This window comes from Natator depressus, chromosome 26, assembly GCF_965152275.1.
Source record: "Natator depressus isolate rNatDep1 chromosome 26, rNatDep2.hap1, whole genome shotgun sequence".
NCBI lineage: Eukaryota > Metazoa > Chordata > Testudines > Cheloniidae > Natator > Natator depressus.
The window spans coordinates 13208706-13234243 of NC_134259.1; the positions used below are offsets into that span (position 1 = coordinate 13208706).

Sequence of the window (25538 nt, forward strand, 5' to 3'; positions counted from 1 at the left end):
CTTTCCTAAATTGTGGTGCCCAGAATTGGACACAATACTCCAGCTGGGGCCCCAAGTAGTGCCAAGAGTGCCAAGTAGAGCAGGACAGTGACCTCCCGTGTCTTTTCACAACTGACTCACAGAGCTGATTCATATTCAAATTTGTGATCATCAGTAGCCCCCAGCTCCTTTTCAGGTGTCCTGCCACCTAGCCAGTTACTCCCCATTCCTTTGGAATCGCCCAAATGAAAATATAAATTTAAACCAACTTCTGCCCTGCCTGGGCTTGGCCTTTCTTCCCTCTTAAATCTCCCCAGCTCCCTTCCTCTACCAAACACCTCCCAGGGCTCCCCTCTGGACGTTCAGACCCTTCCCTCACCACTGGAGCTTGCTCCACCCTGCTGGCTGCTCTGTGTCTCTCCTGACCCTTCACCAGAGCTGATTCTCAGGAGAGGGTCCCAAGAAGTACGTTCCCTGAGCCTCCTCTTTCCTCTGCTGCTCAGAAGTCCCTGGCCCAGAGAGGGACTACACAATTCTTTCCCGGCACCCCCTTGTCTCTGGGCTTCTTCCCTTCATAATCACCCCAGCTCCTTTCTACCGGGGCTCCCTCTTTAACTGGGCCCATCCCACCCTCATCAAAACATAAGAACGGCCATACTGGATCAGACCAATGGTCCATCTAGCCCAGTATCCTGTCTTCTGACAGTGGTGCCAGATGCTTCAGATGGAGTAAACAGAACAGGGCAATCTATTGAGTGATCCATCCCATTGTCCAGTCCCAGCTTCTAACAGTCAGACGTTTAGGGACACCCAAAGCATGGGGTTGTGTCCCTGATCATCTTGGCTAACAGCCATTGCTGGCCCTATCCTCCAGGAATGTATCTAATTCTTTTTTTAACCCAGTTACACTTTTGGCCTTCACAACATCCCCTGGCAACAAGTGCAGCAGGTGGTGTGAAGAATTACTTCCTTCTTTTGGTTTTAAACCTGCTGCCTGTTAATTTCAATGGGTGACCCCTGGTTTGCGTGCTATGAGGAGGAGTAAATCACACTTCCTTATTCACTTTCTCCACACCAGTCATGATTTTATAGACCTCGATCATATCCCCCCTTAGTCGTCTCTTTTCCAAGCTGCAAAGTCCCAGTCTTATTAATCTCTCCTCATATGGAAGCTGTTCCATACCCCTAATCATTTTTGTTACCTTTCTCCGTACTTTTTTCCAATTCTAATATACCTTTTTTGAGCTGGATCACCCAGAACTGCAGGCAGTATTCAAGGTGTGGGCGTACCATGGATTTATATAGTGGCACCATGATATTTTCTGTTTTATAATCTATCCCTTCCTAATTGTTCCTAACATTCTGTTCACTTTTTTGCCTGGCACTGCACACGGGGCAGATGTTTTCAGAAAACTAACCTTGATGACTCCAAGAGCTCTTTCTTGATTGGTAACAGCTAATGTCAACCCCATCATTGTGCATGTGTTTTCCAATGTGCATTACTTTGCACTGATTAACATTGAATTTCACCTGCCGTTTTGTTGCCCAGTCACTCAGTTTAGTGCGATCCCTTTGTAACTCTTCGCAGTCTGCCTCGGACTTACCTATCTCGAGTAATTTTGAATTGTCTGCAAACTTTGCCACTTCACTGTTTGCTGTTTACCCCCTTTTCCAGAACATTGCCCCTCTTCAGGTGGATCTGCAAACGGATACAGATTTGGACAGAAGTGACCCCTCAGCACCAACAAAATACAATCCCAGGGTTAGGTCCATTGTCACTCAGCGATTGTACGAACGACGTCTGTTCCTACCCCTTCCCAGAGCGGAGCAGCCCATAATTCTCCTGAATACCTACTCCCCTCCCCCAACACACAGAATTTTAACAAAAGAGGCCGGTAGCCCAGGTATTAGTGGTAAGAGTTCAGATCATGCTAAACACCTTTGCTGGGCTCTGTTCAGTGTCAGAGGATTTGCGTGGGTGCCAGAGATGCAGTGTGGGACTCGGAATAGATGCCGTCAGTAACTCAGACACACCACGGCAGAACTGGAGGGCCAGGCACTCAATAGGGTGATGGGAGCACAGACGGGATGCACCCTGAGAATCCTCGTCATCTTTGTTACTGATGATTCCTGCTAGAAAGGGGCCAGGGAGTAGTAAGGGCTAGTCAGCCTGGGCAGGTTCTAAGCTATAGCTTTGCCTCGGCGGAGGATGTGCCCCACCCAATGCAGCTGATGGTGTCACCTCTATAACCTGAAGCTAAGACCAGGTGCGTGTCACTGGTAAGATTAAAGTCTGCATGCCGTCATCATATCCCTGAGGGGTAAGGCAGAACCACCCCCATTTCACAGATGAGGCACAGGGAGCAGAGCACCTCACCAACCCCATATGCAGCTGGGCTGGGGAAGCTAGCGCAGAGTCTGCCCCTGCAGGAGGCTCAGACCCCCTACCCCACCCCCTGGGTGACATGAATGCGGCGAACATGGCCTATTCCTCGCTTTGGCTGCGGGAGAGCATCTCTCCCTCCACCCCCGTCTCCCTGGCATCTAGGCACGTGGTTCCTCCTCCCTGGGGCGATTTTAACGGCACGCTGGAAAGGAAAATCCAACAGAGATGAAGCAGGGAAAGAGCAGCAATTGTGCCCTGCCATTTCATTAATGATCGTCGGCTCCGCTACGGAGCCCAGCAACAAGAAACTGGCTAATTCGTTTCTGGGCTTTGTACGGCTCGAGTCTTAAAGCTTCAAAGACGACAGGAAAACTGCCGAAGATCAGAGAGTGAAAAATGGAGACTTCTAGAAAGGGCTTCCGCCCTGCAGATGGAGGCTCACAAAAGGAGCCGAGGAGATGGCTACCACCCCACCGAGGACCTTGTATTCTAACATATGCATTCTAAATGCCGTGACTGTTCTCGGGATAAAATGCATTTGGCGTTTGCTAGCAAAAAAAAAAAAAGATGTGTGACAGTAAATGTCTAGAAATAATATTAAGTCACTGAGTGATTGAAACACGCTGAGATGGAATAACTTGCTGTTCTGGTTCAGAATAGCAGGATTCTAATAAGAAGTGCATTACAAAGATAACTCAAAGAAAGCTGTCTACTTAATGGCTAAAGTAACCAGCCCCTAGACACATGATTTGTGAGCACCAGAAAGTGACAAGTTCCTTAAAACGTTAAATGATTTTTTAGATTAATGGAATAACTATTGCTGAACTTTTGACCCCGTTATTTAAGTATTTGTAGTAAGTTAAGATGAGGATTCCAGATTTCTGGTAGAAGAAGAAGAAGTATCAAAATAAATGTAAACGATCAGCAGCCCACGCTTAAGTATGTGTGATTTTAGTATTTTTAGGATGAAGATTCTGTCTCTGCTTTATTTTCATTGCCTGAAAAGGCCATTTTAAATTAACTCGACACCTTTCTGTAATTAATTGTCTAAACCCCCAGACAGTAATTTTAGCTCTACCGTTGGGCGTACTGTCCTATACAGTCCCACAAATTGCTGATTGGAATATATCTCAATTGGTGTTTAACCCTAGGTAGTGCTATAGTTGAGTGGCGCATAACTGGATTGCCAAGTGAAGGATCTATATTTGGGATCAATAGTCACTATTCGCTGAATAAGCTAAGTGTAATTTGACTATTATGTGATTAATTTAGGATGTAGCCATAGGATAAAGTTTACCCCAGGGGTTAAATCTCATGGTAATTTCACCACTGTGTGTTTAGATTCAAGGAATAAGAGACTGGCTCGCAATGACTGGATCTTTCTTTCTTGAGAAGAGTTAACATTTTGTGTTACACTCAGTCTTTTAAAGTTTATGACAGTATCCTAAAAGCACCTCTGCTCTGTCTTCGCTAATTTCCCATTTTCTTTTTAAATTCTATTTTGATTAATAAAATGGATCAAATTCCTAAGGAATCTCAAACCCTGACTTTCACTCCACAACCTGACGTGACAGCCATCGTGAAGGGAGCTGGTTCATTTAATTGCTTAACTGAAATATCCAACTAGGTGGTGGGGAGAGGGAAAGCACAGAAAACAGGCAATGCAGAAGTAGAACCACCGGGATTTGGTGGGGGAGTAGGGGGAAGAGGAATGACGTGCGTTGGGTTGGAAGAAGGGAGTAGAGGCAAGTGGTGGGGAAGGGGCATTGATGAGGGTAGAGACAATCTCAGAACTATATACGCAGTCACATGTAGTCAAACTTCTCGGCTATCGCCAGGTCTCTCTCTCTCCATGAAGAATTGTCTCTTCCCCAGGGCTGTGGACTGGGCAGCGAGCTTCCTCGTCTGCACTCGCCTCTTCCTCGCTTCCCTCTCTGCTCCCGGGAGACGGGCAGTGACATGTCCAGCTCCTGGAGAGAGCAGCTCTTCCCTGCTCAAGGATGCCAGGCGGGCGAGGAGCTGAGAGAAGGGAGAGGAGTGCGCTCGTGGGGCGGAGGCAGGTCCTTCCCAAAGGAGGGCTTGGTGGGAGGCGCTCGGCTCCTGCCCTGCTTCAGAATGACGTGTCTGGCGCCGCTGATGCAACTGGCCTTATGTTTCCTGGGGCACGACACAGTTCCCTAAAGACACCAAGTTTTAAATCCCTCCCAGCAGCACATAGTGGCTGAAAGGACGATTACTTTGGGATAGGAAGAGGCCACGTCCCTCTCTCTCCAGAGTAACGGCCCAAACATCAGCAGAGTCACTACAGATTTACACTGGTATGACAGACCTGAACCGGGCTCCCCGTCTTTCATGGGACACCAACAACTCCACAACCGTCGTGTCGGGATGCCTACAACCGGGAGAGGTCTTTTTGGGTTGCGTTCTCTGCGGCAGGTCCATGTTGCAGCTCCCCTGCACACAGTCAGGGTCCCCTCTTGTTGGTGTGGGTCTCTCACACAGCAACGAGCGCAAGGCTAAAGAGGAAATTGAGATTGAAAATGCAAAAAAATCAGGGGAAATGAAAGGTGGTTGTGGGGGGCCCTCTGGAACTATTGTTAACTTGTTTATTTTTAAGCAAATACCTTTCGGGTTGGCCGTCTCTCTTTAATGTGAGATCCAGAGCCTGCCCCGGGCTATGGCTGCCATCTCCCAACCCCACTCCCTCCATGCACACACGTTCGCGTACCTCAGACATGGCATCACCTTAGCTGTGCAGCCCTCAAGCTCCCTTCCCACATTCCCTGCCACTGTCTGTTGCTCCCGATTGTTCCATCTACCCCAGCGTGCCACCAGACAGAACATTACGAATATGAGGGGGAAAGGAGTCCAGGAGAGCTGGCTGTATTTTCAAGAAGCCTTATTGAGGGCACAGGAACAAACCAACCCGACGTGCAGAAAGTATAGCAAATACAGCAGGCGACCAGCTTGGCTTAACAGTGAAATCTTCGGTGAGTTTAAACACAAAAATGAAGCTTACAAGAAGTGGAAATTTGGACAGATGACTAGGGAGGAGTATAAAAATATTGCTCGAGCCTTCAGGGGTGTAATCAGGAAGGCCAAGCACCATAGGAGTTGCAGCTAGCAAGGGATGTGAACCATCTTGGGTTTACGATGGTGCCAGTGGCACCGTGGAGCCGGGCCCATGCTCAGAAGGGGCCCCCGCCTGCTCCGCTTGCACTGTGCCCCGAAACACTGCCAGCCCGCTGGCTCCTCCGCCCACCACTTGCTCCTCTCGGCCTGCCCACTGGCCAGCCAAGGGCTCCTCTGCGCCCCTTGGCCCCACCCTCCGGCTCCTCTCTGCCCCCTGGCCGGACCCCAAGGCACCTCTGGCTCCGGGCAGTCTCTGCTTCCCACCACCTGTGGGGCCCGCTGGTCTCCCCGGAGCTGAGCCACCTGGGACTGGGGCAGAAGCCTGGCCAGTTTCAGGTGGGGGGAGATATTGCGGAGGGCTTGGCTGGGCCAAGTGGGTTCTGAGGGAGCCTGGCTAGGGCAGGCCCTGGCCTGATCACTCCCAAGGGGCCGGAGCTGCTGGCTCAGCCCTGCAGACATAGTTGCCACCCAGCAGGGCCGGTGAGTGCAGCCAGGAGGCAGGGCGTGGGGGAGGGGGTTTCTGGGGGCCTGGGATGGTGCTGGGCTGTGAGGGGGTGGGGAAGATGTGTGTGTTGGGCAGTAGGGTATGTGGGTTCAGTGTGGGGTGCTGGGCAGTTGTGGTGGGGCTGTGGGCAGGGGGTGCTGGGCATAGAATATCAGGGTTGGAAGGGACCTCAGGAGGTCATCTAGTCCAAGCCCCTGCTCAAAGCAGGACCGATCCCCAACTAAATCATCCCAGCCAGGGCTTTGTCAAGCCTGACCTTAAAAACCTCAAAGAAAGGAGATTTCACCACCTCCCTAGGCAACACATTCCAGTGTTTCACCACCCTCCTAGTGAAAAAGTTTTTCCTAATATCCAACCGAAACCTCTCCCACTGCAACTTGAGACCATTACTCCTTGTTCTGTCATCTGCCACCACTGAGAACAGTCTCTTTGGAACCCCCTTTCAGGTAGTTGAAAGCAGCTATCAAATCCCCCTCATTCTTCTCTTCCGCAGACTGAACAATCCCAGTTCCCTCAGCCTCTCCTCATAAGTCATGTGTTCCAGTCCCCTAATCATTTTTGTTGCCCTCCGCTGGACTCTCTCCAATTTTTCCACATCTTTCTTGTAGTGTGGGGCCCAAAACTGGACACAGTACTCCAGATAAGGCCTCACCAATGTCGAATAGAGGGGAACGATCATGTCCCTCGATCTTCTGGCAATGCCCCTACTTATACATCCCAAAATGCCATTGGCCTTCTTGGCAACAAGGGCACACTGTTGACTCATATCCAGCTTCTCGTCCACTGTAACCCCTAAGTCCTTTTCTGCAGAACTGCTGCCGAGCCATTCGGTCCCTAGTCTGTAGCGGTGCATGGGATTCTTCCGTCCTAAGTGCAGGACTCTGCACTTGTTCTTGTTGAACCTCATCAGATTTTTTTTGGCCCAATCCTCTAATTTGTCTAGGTCCCTCTGTATCCTATTCCTACCCTCCAGCATATCTACCTCTCCTCCCAGTTTAGTGTCAGGGGTGGTGTGCAGGGCACTGGGCATTTGTGGCAGGGTTGCAGGGGGACGCTGGGCACAATGGGTCCGGGGGGGGGAGGGGCTCTGACCATAGGGAGTCGTGGGGTGTTTGTGTTGGGCAAGGGGGATGTGTGGCATGGCATGGGCCCACCCCTTAGGGGAAGGTGCATGCTGGCAGCACAGGGCCGGGCGGGCCAGTGTGCATCTGGCAACTGGGCAGCACAGCATGGGGAGGAGATTAGGAGCCCTCAGTGGGGAAAGAAGAGGTTAGGGACTATTTAGAAAACCTGGAAACGCACAAGTCCAAGGGGCCAGACCTAATGCCTCCAAGGGTGCTGAGGGAGTTGGGGGATGTGATTGCAGAGCCATTGGCCATTATCTTTGAAAACTCCTGGTGATCGGGGGAAGGTCCCAGTTGATTGGGAAAAGACTAATGTAGTGCCCATCTTTTAAAAAGGGAAGAAGGAGAATCCAGTGAACTACAGACTGGTGAACCTCACTTCAGTCCCTGGAAAAATCATGGAGCAGGTCCTCAAGGAATCCATTTTGAGGCACTTGGAGCAGAGGAAGGTGATCAGGAACAGTCAACATGGATTCACCAAGGGCAAGTCATGTCTGACCAACCTGATTGCCTTCTATGATGAGATAACTGGCTCTGTGGATATGGGGAAAGTGGTGGACGTGTTATTCCTTGACTTTAGCAAAGCTTTTGATACGGTCTCCCATAGTATTCTTGCCAGCAAACTAAAAAAGTATGGATTGGATGAATGGACTATAACGTGGATAGAAAGCTGGCTAGATCGTCGGGCTCAATGGGAAGTGATCAATGGCTCCATGTCTAGTTGGCAGCCAGTATCAAGTGGAGTGCCCCAAGGGTCGGTGCTGGGGCCAGTTTTGTTCAATATCTTCATTCATGATCTGGAGGATGGTGTGGATTGCACCTTCAGCAAGTTTGCAGATGACACTAAACTGGGAGGAGTGGTAGATACGCTGGAGGGTAGGCATAGGATACAGAGGGACCTAGACAAATGGGAGGATTGGGCCAAAAAAAATCCGATGAGGTTCAACAAGAACAAGTGCAGAGTCCTGCACTTAGGACGGAAGAATCCCATGCACTGTTACAGGCTGGGGACTGATTGGCTAAGCAGCAGTTCTGCAGAAAAGGACCTGGGGATTACAGTGGACGAGAAGCTAGATATGAGTCAGCGGTGTGCCCTCGATGCCAAGAAGGCTAACAGTATATTGGGCTGTATTAGTAGGAGCACTGGCAGAAGACTGAGGGAAGTGATTATTCCCCTTTAGTCAGCACTGATGAGGCCACATCTGGAGTATTGAGTCCAGTTTTGGACCCCACACTACAGAAGGGATGTGGACAAATTGGAGAGAGTCCAGCAGAGGGCAACGAAAATGATCGGGGGGCTGGTGCACATGATTTACGAGGAGAGGCTGAGGGAACTGGGCTTATTTAGTCTGCAGAAGAGAAGAGTGAGGAGGGATTTGATAGCAGCCTTCAACTCCCTGAAGGGGGGTTTCAAAGAGGATGGAGCTTGGCTGTTTTCAGTGGTGGCAGATGACAGAACAAGAAGCAGTGGTCTCAAATTGCAGTGGGGGAGGTCTAGGTTGGATATTAGGAAACACTATTTCACTAGGGGGTGGTGAAGCCCTGGAATGGGTTACCTAGGGAGGTGGTGGAATCTCCATCCTTAGAGGTTTATAAGGCCCAGCTTGACAAAGCCCTGGCTGGGATGATTTAGTTGGTGTTGGTCCTGCTTTGAGCAGCGGGTTGGACTAGATGAGGTCTCTTCCAACCCTATTCTTCTATGATTACCCTTGCCCCAGCTCACCCTGCCCTGCCCTAGGACACCTTTCCCCAGCCAGACATCTGTGACCTCGAGAAAGGCTATCATGGGCATCTTTCAGCAGCTCTGGTTGTTGCAGAAGTAGAACCACAGGGATTTGGTGGGGAAAAAGGGGGAAGAGGAATGACGTGTGTTGGGTTGGAAGAAGGGCATGGGAGGTAACTGGTGGGGAAGGGGCATTGATGAGGGTAAGGACACTCATAGCCCAGGAAGCGTACTGGCTGCTCTGGAGAAGTTTTACGATTTGCTTCTGTGTTTACTGTATGAATCATTTGTTCCAGGTTTAGTGTTAGAAGGTTCATGAATTAACTTGTTTTTGGGGAAAGCAGTGGCTTCTATGTGGTCTGTACTAACAGACATTTCAGCCTGTATACTTTTTCTTGGTACGGTATTCTGCTTTTGTAACTTATTGTCCCGGTGGTATTAAGCTTGGGCCATTGGATCATTTTAATTTGGCTTGCTTGGTTGCAATTTCATTTTGTTCTGTGCTCAATGCCAAGGAAGTCTTTGTAGCCTCCTACGTTCACTGATACTGTCTCTTTAGCATTCAGGTTCCTGTTTGTGCACTGCTGCTTGTGTCTTTGCACTGGATGTTAGGCTGAGCTTTACAAACCAGTTATATTTGCTGTTTTGTACCTCATTAATGTCACATCCATGCAAAATCTCATCCTCTGAGTCCCTGCTTGCTTCCTTGGTATGATATGTTTTTGTCTCTCCTCTTCTGGTCTGCAAGCGTTGGCATCACGATTTCTCCTGACACAATTATTGCATATGACCCCACATGCTCCAGAGCCTTTTCCAGCATCATGCTCCCCCCGCCCCCCACAGATTTTCCTTTGCGTTGTGTCTCCTCTGCTTCGCGTTTGCGCATTTGCTTTCATACGGATTTGGGGATATTTTCTCTTGTGTTTTCATGCTCTCTCTGTGCAGGTTGGTGAATTATCTCTGTGCCTGCTCCACTTAAACACTGCATTTGGATGTGAGCTGGTTCACTAGCTTTGCACACGTCTACAGCTCTTGGCAGCATTAGCGTGGGCTTGCTGAGCATTCTCATTCAAACTTCTGCCTCTTTCGTCCCCATTGCTAACCTATCACGAGTTAGTTCATCTTGTGAGAGTCAATAATCACATGAGTCAGCCATTTGGCGCAGTTTGGCAATATACTCATCTATTGTTACTCCAGTTTCCTGATTATACTTGTTGAAAAGATCCCTTTCGTATCTGACATTTTCTGTGGGCTGAAAACGCTTTGGGCACACTTACAGGATTGTACCTGGGTCATCCCGCTCTGCTGCTGTCAGATCCAGAAGCTATCAGCACGCGTGGCAGCCTTTACCCATTGCAGCTAGAGCATGACTGCTCTTATTTTGTTTTCCTTTCCATTCAGCCCTGTTGCAATTTCGTCAATTTCCCATTGTGATCTAAAAAAGAATGTCCCATGGCTAAATGCATCCCCTTTTGTGTCTGTCTGCTTGAGGATGGGAAACTGGGACAGCGCCAGGATTACTGTCTCTGTTTTTTTGTTTGTTTGATTTGCAATGTTCTTAGTTTCTGATTTCACGTCCCTGCGGCTGCCGACTCACTTCTGACACCATGCCCTGTGCGCGAGCACAACATTCAGGCTGTATTCCTTCCGCCACATGTACTGTCCTCTGTCATCAAACACTTCCTGAAAGAGGAATTCCCTGCCTTCCTAAACATAATGACATCAGGGCACCCCTAGTGGGAAGCTATTTACTGTAGCATCTCAGATCTCTTCTCTTCAGCTATTGCTTTCCCCTATTCCTTACCCTGCCCCACACCTCCAGCTGCCGCCTCTCAGGCCCCATATCTCTTCCCCTCCTTCCCAGGCCCTGCCCTTCAGCAGGGCCTTTTGAACACTGGGAAGTAATTGCTGAATAGCCTGCAAATGCTCGGGCTCCGAGTCAACATGATGGGTTTGGGACCCTTAGGTGTATGTGGATTTAGGGAGCTTCACTTCCATTCTGTAAGAATAGGCTGAATCCAGGGATCTACAACAAATAAGTGTATTCCATCGGAGCGCAGGGATCTCGGCAGACGTGCCGTGGAAGGGGAGAGTTTGCTTCTGAGAGGCTACGTATTTCCAGCTATGTCAAGGTCTAGCAGTGTTTGCAAGGGCGGGGTATCGCCAGAGCATTGGCATGGAGGCGGTTGGGTATGTGTTAGAACGGTAGCGTGGCTAGTCCTCTTGGTGCCCGTGCGGATGTCCTAGCCAATGATAAATGGTGGAAGCCGCCCGCTCGTTGGGAACATCCTTGGGTTTGTGTACGTGCGGAACATTAGCAAGTGTGATGCTTCGTTCGCACCTGTGCTGAGGAGGCAGCCGAGATCAGCGTTTCTGACAAGCAGGGTGTTAAGGGAGTGGCGGTGCATTGCCGTGGCAAGGGGCAAACACCCGCAGGCGTGCGAGGGAGGAGAGGTTCATGTGCACAAGGAGCTCACAGCATCATCGTGTGTTCATGTAATGTAAGAGCACGGGAGCCGTTCCAGACACTCTGTGCGGTGTGAGTTGTTTGTGAGCATAGGGCGACATCATGTGGCCAGGTCAAGGCAGTGGTTGGGAAGAAAACATAATGAAACATTTGGAGTGAGCAGATTGTCTCAGTGCTTTTCTCTCATTAGGTTTTGCGGAGGTTGCCTTCCACCCACACTTGAGCATATGTGGCGAACGCGGTCAGGAACGGCCTGGGTGGATGTAGCTGTTGCAGGGTGCTCAGGGTAAGGAAGCAGCATAAAATACTACCTAGGTTTCATCTAGCACTTTGCTTCTCTAGATCTCAAAGCACTTTACAAAGGAGCTGTAATTATTGCTACTGGGAAACTGAGACACGGAGAGGAGAAGTGTCTAGCCTGAGGTCACCCAACAGGCCTGTGATAGCGCACATGTGGCCTTGATGCAGACGAAGAAAGGAGAGCAGCAGAATACGGACCCTGGACTTCAGAAAAGCAGACTGACTCCCTCAAGGAACTGATGGGCAGGATCCCCTGGGAGAATAACATGAGGGGGAAAGGAGTCCTGGAGAGCTGGCTGTATTTTAAAGAATCCTTATTGAGGTCACAGGGACAAACCATCCCAATGTGTAGAAAGAATAGTAAATATGGCAGGCGACCAGCTTGGCTTAACAGTGAAATCCTTGCTGATCTTAAACACAAAAAAGAAGCTTACAAGAAGTGGAAGATTGGACAAATGACCAGGGATGAGTATAAAAATATTGCTCGGGCATGCAGGAGTGAAATCAGGAAGGCCAAATCACACCTGGAGTTGCAGCTACAAAGAGATGTTAAGAGTAACAAGAAGGGTTTCTTCAGGTATGTTGGCAACAAGAAGAAAGTCAAGGAAAGTGTGGGCCCCTTACTGAATGAGGGAGGCAACCTAGTGACACAGGATGTGGAAAAAGCTAATGTACTCAATGCTTTTTTTGCCTCTGTCTTCACGAACAAGGTCAGCTCCCAGACTACTGCACTGGGCAGCACAGCATGGGAAGGAGGTGACCAGCCCTTGGTGGAGAAAGAAGTGGTTCGGGACTATTTAGAAAAGCTGGACGAGCACAAGTCCATGGGGCCGGATGCGCTGCATCCGAGAGTGCTAAAGGAGTTGGGGGATGTGATTGCAGAGCCATTGGCCATTATCTTTGAAAACTCATGGCGATCGGGGGAGGTCCCAGATGACTGAAAAAAGGCTAATGTAGTGCCCATCTTTTAAAAAAGGGAAGAAGGAGGATCCTGGGAACTACAGGCCAGTCAGCCTCACCTCAGTCCCTGGAAAAATCATGGAGCAGGTCCTCAAGGAATCAATTCTGAAGCACTTAGAGAAGAGGAAAGTGATCAGGAACAGTCAGCATGGATTCACCAAGGGCAAGTCATGCCTGACTAATCTAATTGCCTTCTATGACGAGATAACTGGCTCTGTGGATGAGGGGAAAGCAGTGGACGTGTTATTCCTTGACTTTAGCAAAGCTTTTGATACGGTCTCCCATAGTATTCTTGCCAGCAAACTAAAAAAGTATGGATTGGATGAATGGACTATAACGTGGATAGAAAGCTGGCTAGATCGTCGGGCTCAATGGGAAGTGATCAATGGCTCCATGTCTAGTTGGCAGCCAGTATCAAGTGGAGTGCCCCAAGGGTCGGTGCTGGGGCCAGTTTTGTTCAATATCTTCATTCATGATCTGGAGGATGGTGTGGATTGCACCTTCAGCAAGTTTGCAGATGACACTAAACTGGGAGGAGAGGCAGATACACTGGAGGGTAGGGAGAGGATACAGAGGGACCTAGACAAATTGGAGGATTGGGCCAAAAGAAATCTGATGAGGTTCAACAAGGACAAAGTGCAGAGTCCTGCACTTAGGACAGAAGAATCCCATGCACCACTACTGGCAGGGGACTGACTGGCTAAGCAGCAGTTCTGCAGAACAGGACCTGGGGATTATAGTGGATGAGAAGCTGGATATGAGTCAGCAGTGTGCCCTTGATGCCAAGAAGGTTAATGGCATTTGGGCTCTAAGTAGGGGCATTGCCAGCAGATCAAGGGACGTGATTGTTCCCCTCTGTTCAACATTGGTGAGGCTTCATCTGGAGTACTGTGTCCATTTTTGGGCCCCACACTACAAGAAGGATGTAAAAAAATTGGAAAGTATCCAGTGGAGGGCCACAAAAATGATTAGGGGACTGGAACACATGACTTATGAGGAGAGGCTGAGGGAACTGGGATTGTTTAGTCTGCGGAAGAGAAGAATGAGGGGGGATTTGATAGCTGCTTTCAACTACCTGAAAGGGGGTTCCAAAGAGGATGGATCTAGGCTGTTCTCAGTGGTGGCAGATGACAGAACAAGGAGTAATGGTCTCAAGTTACAGTGGGGGAGGTATAGGTTGGGTATTAGGAAAAACTCTCTCACTAGGAGAGTGGTGAAACACTGGAATGCGTTACCTAGGGAGGTGGTGGAATCTCCTTCCTTTGAGGTTTTTAAGGTCAGGCTTGACAAAGCCCTGGCTGGGATGATTTAGTTGGAGATTGGTCCTGCTTTGAGCAGGGGGTTGGACTAGATGACCTCCTGAGGTCCCTTCCAACCCAGATATTCTATGATTCTGAATAAAAGATCATCCCAGAGTGCTCCCCATCCACACCTGATCACGGTCAAGGAAGAAAGGACACTACTTCCTCTAACTCCCCAGATTTTGCCTGGTCATGGAAAGGGCACGGGAGGCCTTTGAATTCTGATTTGATACTAGGTTTTGTATGATCTCTTTGCTTACGCTTTCCACCTCTGCATTCCACCATTGCAGGAACACGGGGCAGAGATTGTTTCCTGCCTGCGTCTGTGTGCGTCCTCACCAGTGTTCAGCGCTGAACCATAAACTGAGGTTCAAACAACATCTATACGGTAGGAATCCTCTCCCTGTTCCTCAGCAAAACTCCCAAAGGAGCCCATTTCCAGCTCTGCACAGAGTATTCATCTATACAAAATGTGCATCTTCTGGCATCTACCGTAGCCAGTCAGGAAACGGTTTACCCAACTCATGAAAGTTCTCACGATTCCGAAAATGTTTCCCATTCCACAATAGGATGAACCTGAGCTCTTTAGAAATTTTCACGAACAAATGACAGAGAGAGAGAGACCACCAGCCCTGAATAGCCAATAGCCCATTGGTCAGGGCCCTTGGCTGGAGAGTGAGTGTCTCTACGAACTCTCGCTCACCAGTGTCACAACACACAAATTGTTTTCTCTGGTGTGGATCCCAGGCACGTTCCAGTTTGCAGGGCTCAATCGCACCCCTCCGCCCCAATAACTATTATATCTTGTTCGATCTACATGGCAGTGAGTGCTGCACCCTACCTGAGATCAAACCAGATCAGGTGATGTGTCAGTTTGGCAGGGGATCAGTGCAATAGTTTGAGTCACAGGATTGCAAACAAAAATATCATTAGAATGGGAATATTTTACTGACCGTCCCTTTTTTCCCTCGGCACAATATCTTGGGAGCCCACTGATCAAATCTGACATCAAATTTGCAATTTTCAGGACTGTGCATGTAGATTTCAGAGGGCTTTGAAAAAAAACAACCAGCTTTTAAACAGAAAACTAAGTTCCACTTTAACTACAGGATGGCTAAAACACTTCCTTTCCCCCCCCGCCATTTGTCTGTCTTGCCTGTTTAGATATCCAGCTCTTCAGAGCAGGAATGGTCTCTTACGGCGTGTGTACAGCCCCTGGCACAATCATACTCAGACTGAGGCTCGGGAGCCGCAATTGGCTCTTTAATGTGTCTCTTTGCAGCCCATGATATTAAAACATGGTGCGATTATTCACCAAGCCACGTTATTAACCAATCAGGATGCTTATACTATGTTATTAACCAACTGTAATTGATAAAGTAATACTTGGTCAGAATAACCAAGAAAATATATAAATAGGAAATGAAACAATGAATTCACATGACTGTGGCTCTTTTGGGTAATGCTGATCACTAATTTGGCTCCTGAACCACTGAACTCTGAGTATCACTGTCCTAGCACAATAAGTTGGGCCTATGGGAATACAATCAACCAGAGCTTGCACTTCTGCTGCCCATGCTATCCCAGTTCTGGGAAGACACTGAGGATTTCAGTCTCCAAGGCTCTCAGCCCTCGTACCTTTTATTAATTATTGAAATTCCTTTTTGAAGTATGGGACATTGATACTTTTCAGCTGATGGGAAATGCTCAGCCTGGGGCCAATTCGTCACTGGGGCCAGTGCCTAGTGCTTTTCAAACCCCCTGCCCGAATATTAATGATAGGGAGGAAACAAAAACTCAGCAGAGCGACTGAGTCCCCGGGGCTGTTTGCCATTCTTCCTCTCTTATCGGAAGCGCTGTCTGCTGGCGATGGGTGAAGCTGCGCTACCGTGATACGCCTAACATATAACACCTGGCTAGGCTGAGGGGGAAGGTGCGTGTGGAATGTGTTTGGTCTACATCGGCCTCATTGATTGGGTTTCTGTGTGTGCGGCTCTTGGCTACTCTGCTTTATGCCAGGGGCCACACCACACCCAGGGCATTCCAGAATCATATGGGTGGGCAAAGGTGGCTTAAAGCCATTCCCCCGGGTGGTGCCTTTCTGAGCTGCACCCCTGCGAGGCACAGCACGGAATTCCAGTTCAGGATTCTAGCCCAAAGGGAATGAAAATAAACCAGGGTCTCAGGGCCCACGGGTGCCAAGCTGGCCATCATTCCCAGATCTCGTCCCCATTAACTGCCGTGGCCATTACTGCCTACAGGAGGGAGAGCTCACAGAGGCCCACAGACTCGCACCTCTAGGGGCCCCTTTTGTTTTCCTGCTGATTCAGTACTTGTTGGCGGTGGAAGGCCATTCCCTTTTCAGGCTGTGTGAGTGAAGCAGGCGTGTAAACGAACGCCAAGCCTGTCATCAGTAAGCACGGAGATGAAGAAACAGTACGCCAGCGGTTTATTGTAAAGTGCCTATCCGGTTACAATTAGTGTACACGGCCCCAGGGGAGTGGCACGTGGCGTGGCACACCACTGAGGCCTGTATTTATGGAGCGTATCTGCATGCACCGCACTGCGGAGACAGAGAGATTTCCAATCCAAAGATATGAGACAACAGGCCTATGTGCTATGCTAAAGAGGCACAAAGATTCAGCTGGAAAGGCAGTGGGAAAGGGCCCATCTAGGGATGGGGCCTCAGCAGAGTAGGAACACGCTGGATTTCCATGAAGCACAAGGCAACTATAAAAGCAAACTATTTCCTCTGCCACTCAGGAGATGCATCCCCTAAGGAACATGCCCTGCACCCTTCAGGATCACGAAGACTGGACCACTGTATCCCCCTGCCTCTGCTGCAAAATGCATCTGTTACAGTAAGCTGCTCATTCTAACTGGCCTTTTCATAGAGTTCAGGCTCGCTGGAAGCCCTCTCATCAGCCAGTGGATCTCTTACAGAACACTGGCCAGAGACCCTCACCTGGCCACACCTGCAGCAGAGGGGACTATTCTTCCCTGCTGTGCCAACTTGGGGTTGAACTGCAGCCTACAACAGGTTTGGACCCTACCTGCTGCTCCAACAGTGTAACACACCATGGAAGAACTTCCCCAGTGCAGCACTACCATAAGCTGCTGCCCTCCCTTCCCTAGCCTCTTGGGAACAGGGCTGGGGAGGAGAGGAAGGCAGGTCTCTGCATGACAGGATCTTGGGCTGCAAATGCGAGCTACTGCTGGTTGATGTGACTTATGCAGAGACCATTTTGGCCACTGGAGCAGCCCAGAACTGAAGGACTGCAGAGCTGACACTGAGCTATCTCCCTCCCCTCACCCCACCCCCAGGCTGTGCCTTCAGCCATGTGCCTCCACCGCCCAGAATTGCACCCCAAAACTTTTAGGAAGACATATGACCCTAGGGTATCATGGACCCTGGGAAGCTGTTCCCCTTGTTAATTATTATCCATTTAACTGCCTCCACTGTTCTTAATCCACTGTTAAGAAATTACATTTTTATTTCCAATTGGAACCGCACCTCCCTGACACCGAATCTTCCCATGCTTTTGTCTACGAAATTAGAGAGACTTCTACTCTCAGAAATCTTCTCCCCATGTAGGTACTTATAGGCTGTGATCACATCAAAACCCTGGACTCCCCTGAAACACTGGGCAAGTCTCCAAGGGCCTGATTTTTAAAAGGCGTTCAGGTGCCTAGAGATGAAGATAGGAAGCTAGTGGGATTTTCAAAAGCACCTAGGCACCTAACTCCCTTTGAACTCGTGCTGATCAGTACACCAAATAGCACAAGACTCGTGATAAAATCACGAGAGTTGGCAACTCTGGTGTTTCTGTGGAGCAAGCATTTTTGGGTGGGGACAAGTGTAAAGCTGACAAATCTGTTCTCTGTCACTCATTCAAAACTGTCTGAACAGGAATTCCCTGAAACTTTCCAGCAAATATTCGCCTTTGAGCTGAGACCCAGCCAGGGGCGCAAAGAACTTCGGAAATTTCTGAGCCCAAACAATACAGGGAATTCTTTTGTAATCATAACTCTAGTGTTACGTCCATGTATCCCCCCGGAGCTGCCTATGGGGACTGCTCTCCCTGCCCCAGCTCCTCCCTGCCTTACTCTCTCAAGGTATGTCTACACGGCAATAACACACCCGCGGCTGGCTCACATCCGCTGGCTTGGGCTTGCGGGACTCAGGCTGCAGAGCTATACACCTGCAGTGTAGACGTTCATGCTTGGGCTGGACCCGACTGCAAATGTCTACACAGCAATTTTATAAACCTGCAGCCCGAGTCGGCTGACACGGGCCAGGTGTGGATGTTTTATTGCGGTGTATACCTCAAGGACGCTAAGCCCAAACTCTGACTCTGGTTTGAGCCCAAACCCCCTTTCTGTTCACCCACAGATCAGTCTGACTCAGGTCAGCAGGCACTCGGGCCCCAGGTCCTCGGACCCTACTAAGGGAGGTGGGTCAGAGCCCATGTCCGACTGTGATTCGGATCCAATCCCTGTCATTGTGAAGCGTGGACGCAGGTCAGACCCAAGTAAGAAGGTCTGCGTCATGCACTATGGACGCATTAGCACGGGTGTGAGACTCAGGTCCAGCAACTGTAAACCCAGGTTTACAATGGAGTGTGAAAGCTCAGGCATGGGCTTAGAAAAATAGAGTCCAAAAGCCTGGCTCCCACAGACCCGGGTGTACAACACAGTGCAGATGTACCCTCATAGGCTGGAGCGCCCACCCGCAGCTATCCAGGTGGATGCCAGGTACCTGAATGACCATGTCTCTCCTGTACTTTGCTCAAGAGTCAGGAGTGTCTGAACTGATAGCCGGTGGCAATGCTGGAAGCCAGGGGTCTGCGTCTCACTATTGCTCTCTCAGGCCCTAATCCAGACAGATCTTGCCCATTCCGACTTTCAGTAAAGCTCATCATTCTTTACTGAGACTCTGGATGAAGACTCCTGAGCAGATGCACAGAAGGAGAAGCAGGGACGGTAAGAACGGCATTAACTTGGAGTAGGGAAGCCCAAGCCGCAGCGGGCTTGAACTGTTCAGCCACCACGTAACACTACACACTACAAGGGAGAACGTCTCACCGGCACATACAGCTGGACCTTACTGTGCAGTGATTGGGACAATACTCTTGGACTCCGGAGACTGGGTTCCATCCCCTGCTCTGCCACACACTTCCTGTGTGACCCTGGGCATGTCACAAGTCTCTCTGGGCCTCAGGTCCCATCTGTAAGATAGGGACAACAGCACTGCCCAGCCTGACGGGGAGGGGCGTGAGCACAAATACATTAAATAGCGTGAGGTGCTCGGATGGTACAGCAATGGCCTATGATAGACAGACAGACCGACCAACCCCAATTCCAGCATGTCTAGTGCTTAACGCTGATGATCCCCTACAAACCGTGAGCCACATTCTCAGTGGGTGCCGTCAACGGAGACTCTGGGCCCATCTAGCCCGATGGCTGGAATAAAACACACACCTCGCCAGCTTCGCAACTCCTACCCACTTGCTAACTCCCCCTAGGAGAATCCTAGCTGAAGGGAATTCAGGCCTGCAGTTTGCTTCAATTGCTCACCTCCCTCAGGGTTCAGCAACAACAGCTTGGGCTCCTTAAAGCCTCTCACGAACTGAAACCCTTGAGAACTGAAGCATCTACAATGAAGTAGGGCGTCTAGGTCTCCATCGCAAACTCCACCAACTTCCCCCGGGCGTGTCCCACGACATCTGGCCTAGCGGCTTGGATACTGCACTTACTCTAGAACCATCTCAGACCTCCCAGCCCTTCACAAGTGACTGTGAACAGACGGGCAGGGGACTAGCAGCCACTAATGAGATCTGCCAACGGGAGTGTCTATCGGTGTCTTACAAGAATCTTCCCAGCCGGTGGTGTTGCCTTGGTTTCAGATCAGCTGGGCCTCTCCTTCCATCTCGACCTGCGGGTCGCACACTCCTGTGAAGTTTATCTCTTTGCTGCTGTTGCCGACGGCAGAGTTGAGGTTGGGACTGCGTACACCGGAGGAGGGAGAAGGGTGTTGAAAACCACCATCTATTACTGACACAGCTCTCCCACTCATGTAGATCTCCAAATATCTCAGAAGCTGCTTCGGTTTCTTTTTGGCAAATGCCTCCAGGTCTGGGAAAAGGGAGGGGAGAAAAAAATCTAGTATCAACATAAAAAGACACGACACTGGGATGGAGATGGGGCAGCCTGAGCCCCACGTGTTTTCTGGGGTAACACTATTCTGGTATATTTTTAAGCTTTACCCCTAGAGGTCCAGTGTCTCCTTAGGCATGTGCTTCTCTCTCAGGACAGAGCATGTAACCACAATGGCTACGAAGGGCTGGAACTTGTAGCTATAATACACCTTTGGAAAAATCATTTCCCCATTGTCCAAGCTTGGGGTCTCACCCTGAAACCAACTGAAATACCCCCAATGGATCATAACAGATGGGAAAGCCCCAGGGCTCCAGGGAAGAGCACAGACCACATGGGTGGGGATGGGGGAGAAACCCCAAACTATTTGTGAAAAGAAAAGGAGGACTTGTGGCACCTTAGAGACTAACAAATTTATTTGAGCATAAGCTTTCGTGAGCTACAGCTCACTTCATCGGATGCATTTGTGGTGACCCAAGCTTCACTTTTTTGAAGATGCTTTTTCAGCCCTAATAAACACAACCATCTTGCTGCTCACCAGGCAGGTTTTACCCTCTTTTTATTTTTTGCGCTCAGAGATAAATAACCCTGCTGTGCCTCTGATTTGGTTTTTACAGAAAGAAAATAGGGTTGATTGCTGTAGCTAAGGCCCAGTGCTACAACATATATAATTACATTAAAAATACGTTAAAAAATTGTTAATAAGGTTGTAAAGTCAAGCACAGAAAAGTTAAGAAATGGTTGAATTAAGGTTGCCCCGCGACACCTTAATTCAGCCCGCTTGTGTTGTAGACATTATGATACAGTCTTTAATTACATGATTACATCCTATTTCTTCCACAGGACCCTGGCCTCACTCAGTGAATGGATGGCTATTCAAGATTTCTTTTTATCCAATTCAGTGAATGCCGCAGGTCTAATTTGATGCACACCACTCCAACCCTGCAGGCAGCACACGATGGCTAATTTCCTCCTGGGTTTTTTTGGGTGCTCATCGCTGTAATATCTGAACGCCTCACAACTATTCACCTAAGAAATGGTTGAACTATTCAAAAAAAAAAAAAAAAAAAATTCAGCTCAAGGCAGAAACCTGGTTTGGAAAATTTCAGCCCAAATGATTCAAGCTTGGTAAAGTCTTAACCAAATGAAAACAGGGTCTTATGATGGAAAGTGTTAAGCAACCTTAATCATAGGCCTCACTGCCAACTTGGCTTACAATTAAGGGTGAAACATTGAAATTTCACACCCACATGAACACCCACACAAACATACTTGGCAGAAAACCACACAAGCAAGGAAATGAGTTAACACCACACCTAAAATATATAACTTCTACTTCTCTACTCACATACACCTTCCACTACGTCGGCCAGGTTACATCACCCCCTTAACTTTTCCCCTGCAGCTAGCGGCCAACCTCTGAATTTTGCAATCATGTAACACGCAGAGAGCCTTCTCTGTCTGAGCAGAGGCACAGCCTAAAGCAGGGTGCAGTGAAGTCTTAGCATCACCCACCCCCCTCCATAATAAACACTACTTTTTCCAAAACGTATTCTTAAAAAGCCCTATCCCTAAAGAGCAGCCACTGTAATTACAACACATGATCAGAGGTGATTAGGTGGGGCTACAGACAATCCCATGTGGCTATTAAAATCCCAGTTACCTTGGGTACAGGATCTTTTAAAGCCCAATGACTGAACCAAGAGTTAATGAAGACTCCCTCCTCTATGCCTAGCTTGGGTGTCGGCAGGCCAGTCTCTCACAAATGGCGTATGGAACAAGCAGCGTTTGTCCTGCATACCTTCAAGTTATTGTCCCTTGCTTAGAAAAGATGCAGGGAAACGCACCTTTTAGAACAAAGCCAGAGTCAGAAATTGTTTTCTGTTGTGTTTTCCAGATGACGTAGAGGCGCAGAGAGGTGGCCACATACAAATCGTTCAGCACTGCAATGACCTGCTGTCTGCGGTTACACTCTCTGAAAGAGACAAGGATGGGAATTGCTTATCTCTACCCTCTGCCTTCCCAGCAAATCCAGAGGCAAGAGCTACAGAAACACCGCCCTAGAGATCCACCCTATTCCAACATTAACTGCCCTCAGAGTTAGAAAGTGTTTTCCTAACTTCTAACCTAATGCTCCCTTGCTGCAGATTAAGTCCTTTGCTTTTTGTCCCACCTTCAGTGGACATGGAGAACAATTCATCACAGCGCTCTTTATAACAGCCCTTCATATATCTGAAGTCTGTTCTCATGTCTCCGTGCAGTATTGTCATAGCGGGGATCATTTCACCTTGAAGGGTCCCTTGAAATATGTGTTAAGTACCTATGCTAAACCATCTGTTCCACTTGTAGTCAGCTGTGATACTCTGGGTATATTTTCCCAGACCTGAAGAAGAGCTCTGTTAAGCTCAGGAATTTGTCTCTCTCACCAACAGGAGTTGGTCCGATAAGAGACATTACCTGACCTACCTTGTCTCTCTCATGTCCCACTCAGTCTTCTTTTCTCAAGATTAAACATGCACAGGTTTTTAAACCTTTCCTCACAAGTCAGATTTACTAAACCTTTTACCATTTCTGTTGCCCTCTTCTGGGCTCTCTCCAATTTATCCACATCTTTCTTAAAGTGTGGCACCCAGAATTGGACCCAATACTCCAGCTGCGGTTTCACCAGAGCTGAGTAGACAATTACCTCCTGTTGATACACTCCAGGAGGATATTAGCCTTTTTCACAACTTGATCACAGTATTGGCTCATACTCAATTTGCAATCCATTATAATCCCCAGATCCTTTTCCGCAGTACTCACCACCTAGCCAATTATTCCCCATTTTGTAGCTGTACACTTGATTTTTTCCTCTGTAAGTGCAGTACTTTCCACTTGTCTTTATTGAATTTCATCTTGTTGATTTCAGACCAATTCCCCAATTTGTTAAGGTCATTCTGTTCTCTACTCCTGTCCTTCAAAGTACATTCAACCCCTCCCAGCTTGATGGCATCTGCAAATTTTAAAAGCATTTCTCTACTCCATTATCTAAGTCTTTAATGAAAATGTTAAATAATATCAGACCCAGGACTGAACTATACAGGTCTTCAGTACACACATCCTCCCAGTTTGATTGTGAACCCTTGATAACTACTCTGAGGACACTTTTTCAACCAGTTTTGCCCCCACCGTATAGTAATTTCATTTAGATCACACTTCCCTAGTTTGTTTATGAGAGTGTCATGTAGGACTGTGTGAAAAGCCTACTAAAATCAAGATATATCACATCTATTGCTTCCCCCCATCCACTAGGCCTGTAACTCTCTCAAAGAAGGAAATCAGGTTGGTTTGGCATTATTTGTTCTTGACAAATCCATGCTCGCTATCCCTTATAACCCTATAATCCTCAATGTGCATAACTGATTGTTTAATTATTTGTTCCAGAGAAGTTAGGCTGACTGGTCTGTAAGGTCTCTTTGTTCCTCTTTTTAAAGATAGGTACTATGTTTGTTCTTCTCCAGTCCTTTGGGACCTCACCCATTCTCCAAATGTTCTCCAAGATAATTGCTAATGGTTCTGAGATTGCTTTAGCTAGTTCCCAGGGTGAATTTCTTTAGCTAGTTCCCAGGGTGAATACTCCAGGGTGAATTTCAATGGGCCCAGCTGACTAGAACACATCTAATTTATCTAAATATTCTTTAATCCATTCTTTCCCTATTGTGGCGTGTGTTCCTTCCCCCATGTAGTTAATATTAATTGTGTTAAGTATCTGGTCAACAATTAACCTTTTCAGTGAAAACTGAAGCAAAATAGGCATTGAACAGCTCAGCCTTCCTGGCGTTGTCCATTATTAGCTCTCCTTCCCTGCTAAGTAGTGGACCTACATGTTCCTTCATCTTTCTCTTGCTCCTAAAGTACTTATAAAACCTCTTCTTATTGACTCCTATATCCCTTGCTAGTTGTAACTCATTCTGTGGCTTTGCCTTTCTGATTTTATCCCTACCTCCAGGGTCAAATATTTCGTTGCATTTGTCAACGTTGCAAATCATCTGCCATCATGATGCCCAAATTAAGTCCCACTGAAGTTCTCTGTAGTCCTCTCTGCACTTGACTAACCTAAATAACTAACTATACCAGTGCCTGGATATAACCCCAGTCCTGCAGTGCTCCAATTCTCCTCAGTATCAAGCCACATCAGACACTGGAACACACACTCATTTATGTATAAGAGTGCTAAATACATATACAGCCCGACGCTAGCAACCTGTCTGAGCCAGAGACAGAACCAATCCTTCAGCATACGCAATACCCTTGGATATAAAACGCCTTTACTTCCAGATACACAGCTAAGTACAAAGTCCCTGCCTGCTTTACTGGGGTACAACTCTTTCCTCTCTGCATGTGCTCACATTTCAGGCCCGCCTGCGCTACAAAGCAGCACCTCAAAACCAAGTGGTAATTGGGTCTCCTGGCATGGTGGTACATGAAGTGTAGATGAGCCTTTCGTAATGCAGCCTGGGGTCTACACACAGGCTCTAGGGCCACAATGGGCTGTGAACTCACCGAGAAAGATGCTCTTCCCTCAGGGCCTGGATCACGATGCGAGTGATATTTATAGACATGACACAAAAAGGGAAATTCTGGAAAAGAAACAGAATGAAATCAGTGATTCCGCCCCTGTTCTCCTGGATAAGACCCCTCTTCCCTCCAGCACCTGGACAATGCCCTTCCTTAGGTCTGTTATAGTTAGAGATGGGCCCAGATCTAAACCCTGGATATTGTAAATTCTTTGGGGCAGCGGTCGTCTTTTGGTTTGGTTTGTACAGCATCTACTACAGTGGGGCCCTGATCCATGACTGGGGTTCCTAGGCACTCTGGTGATATCAATAAATACAGATACAGACTCGGGTCAGAGTTGGCAGCTCAAACCTATCTTTCCATTGGGCCAAACCCAATCAGCCCTGACCCGGAGTTTGGCTCCAGTTATTGAACGCACATTTTAATCTGAGGGTTTGGTTCCACCCATTCCCATTATGAAGATATAAAGTCTGGATCTGGATTAATAGATTCCTAGGCCAGAAGGGACCATTGTGGTCTTCTAGTCCGACCTCCTGTATAACACAGGCCATTGAATTCCCCCAAAATAATTCCTAGAGCAGATCTTTTAGGAAAACTTTCAATCCTGATTTAAAAATTGCACTGATGGAGAATCCATCACAGCCCTTGGTAAATTGTTCCAGTGGTTAGTTACCCTCCCTGTTAAAAATTAGAGCCTTATTTCCAGTCTGAATTTGTCTAGTTTCAACTTCCAGCCATTGGATCAGGTTATAGCTTTGTCTGCTTGATTGAAGAGCCTATGACCAAACAGAGCTGGGGTTTGGTTCTGGGATACGATTTGGGCCTGTCTTTGATTAAAACATCTTCTCCCTCACCAAAACAAAATAGGCAATGATGGGTGTAAAACAAGTGAAGGAAATTAACACGCACCATGGGGAACGTTTTATAAGTGAGAATTGTTTGGCTAAT

The 25538-nt window shown here is 48.3% G+C and overlaps 1 protein-coding gene across 2 annotated transcripts in view; it reads right to left on the reverse strand.

Moving 5' to 3' along the window:
- Nucleotides 1-4740: 4740 nt before the first annotated feature.
- ELMOD3 (ELMO domain containing 3) overlaps nucleotides 4741-25538 on the reverse strand; it is a 43390-nt gene continuing 22592 nt past the window's right edge. The window contains exons 9-12 of one of the 2 annotated variants that reach the window (XM_074940180.1): nucleotides 24576-24652; nucleotides 21881-22008; nucleotides 19746-20012; nucleotides 4741-4881 (exon numbers count right to left, since the gene is read on the reverse strand). In XM_074940180.1, the coding sequence (XP_074796281.1) occupies nucleotides 19780-20012; nucleotides 21881-22008; nucleotides 24576-24652 (438 nt within the window). In that variant the 3' untranslated portion in view covers nucleotides 4741-4881; nucleotides 19746-19779. Of the gene's footprint in view, nucleotides 4882-15015; nucleotides 20013-21880; nucleotides 22009-24575; nucleotides 24653-25538 lie in introns of those variants that run through there. The other variant, XM_074940181.1, reaches the window with a different exon arrangement.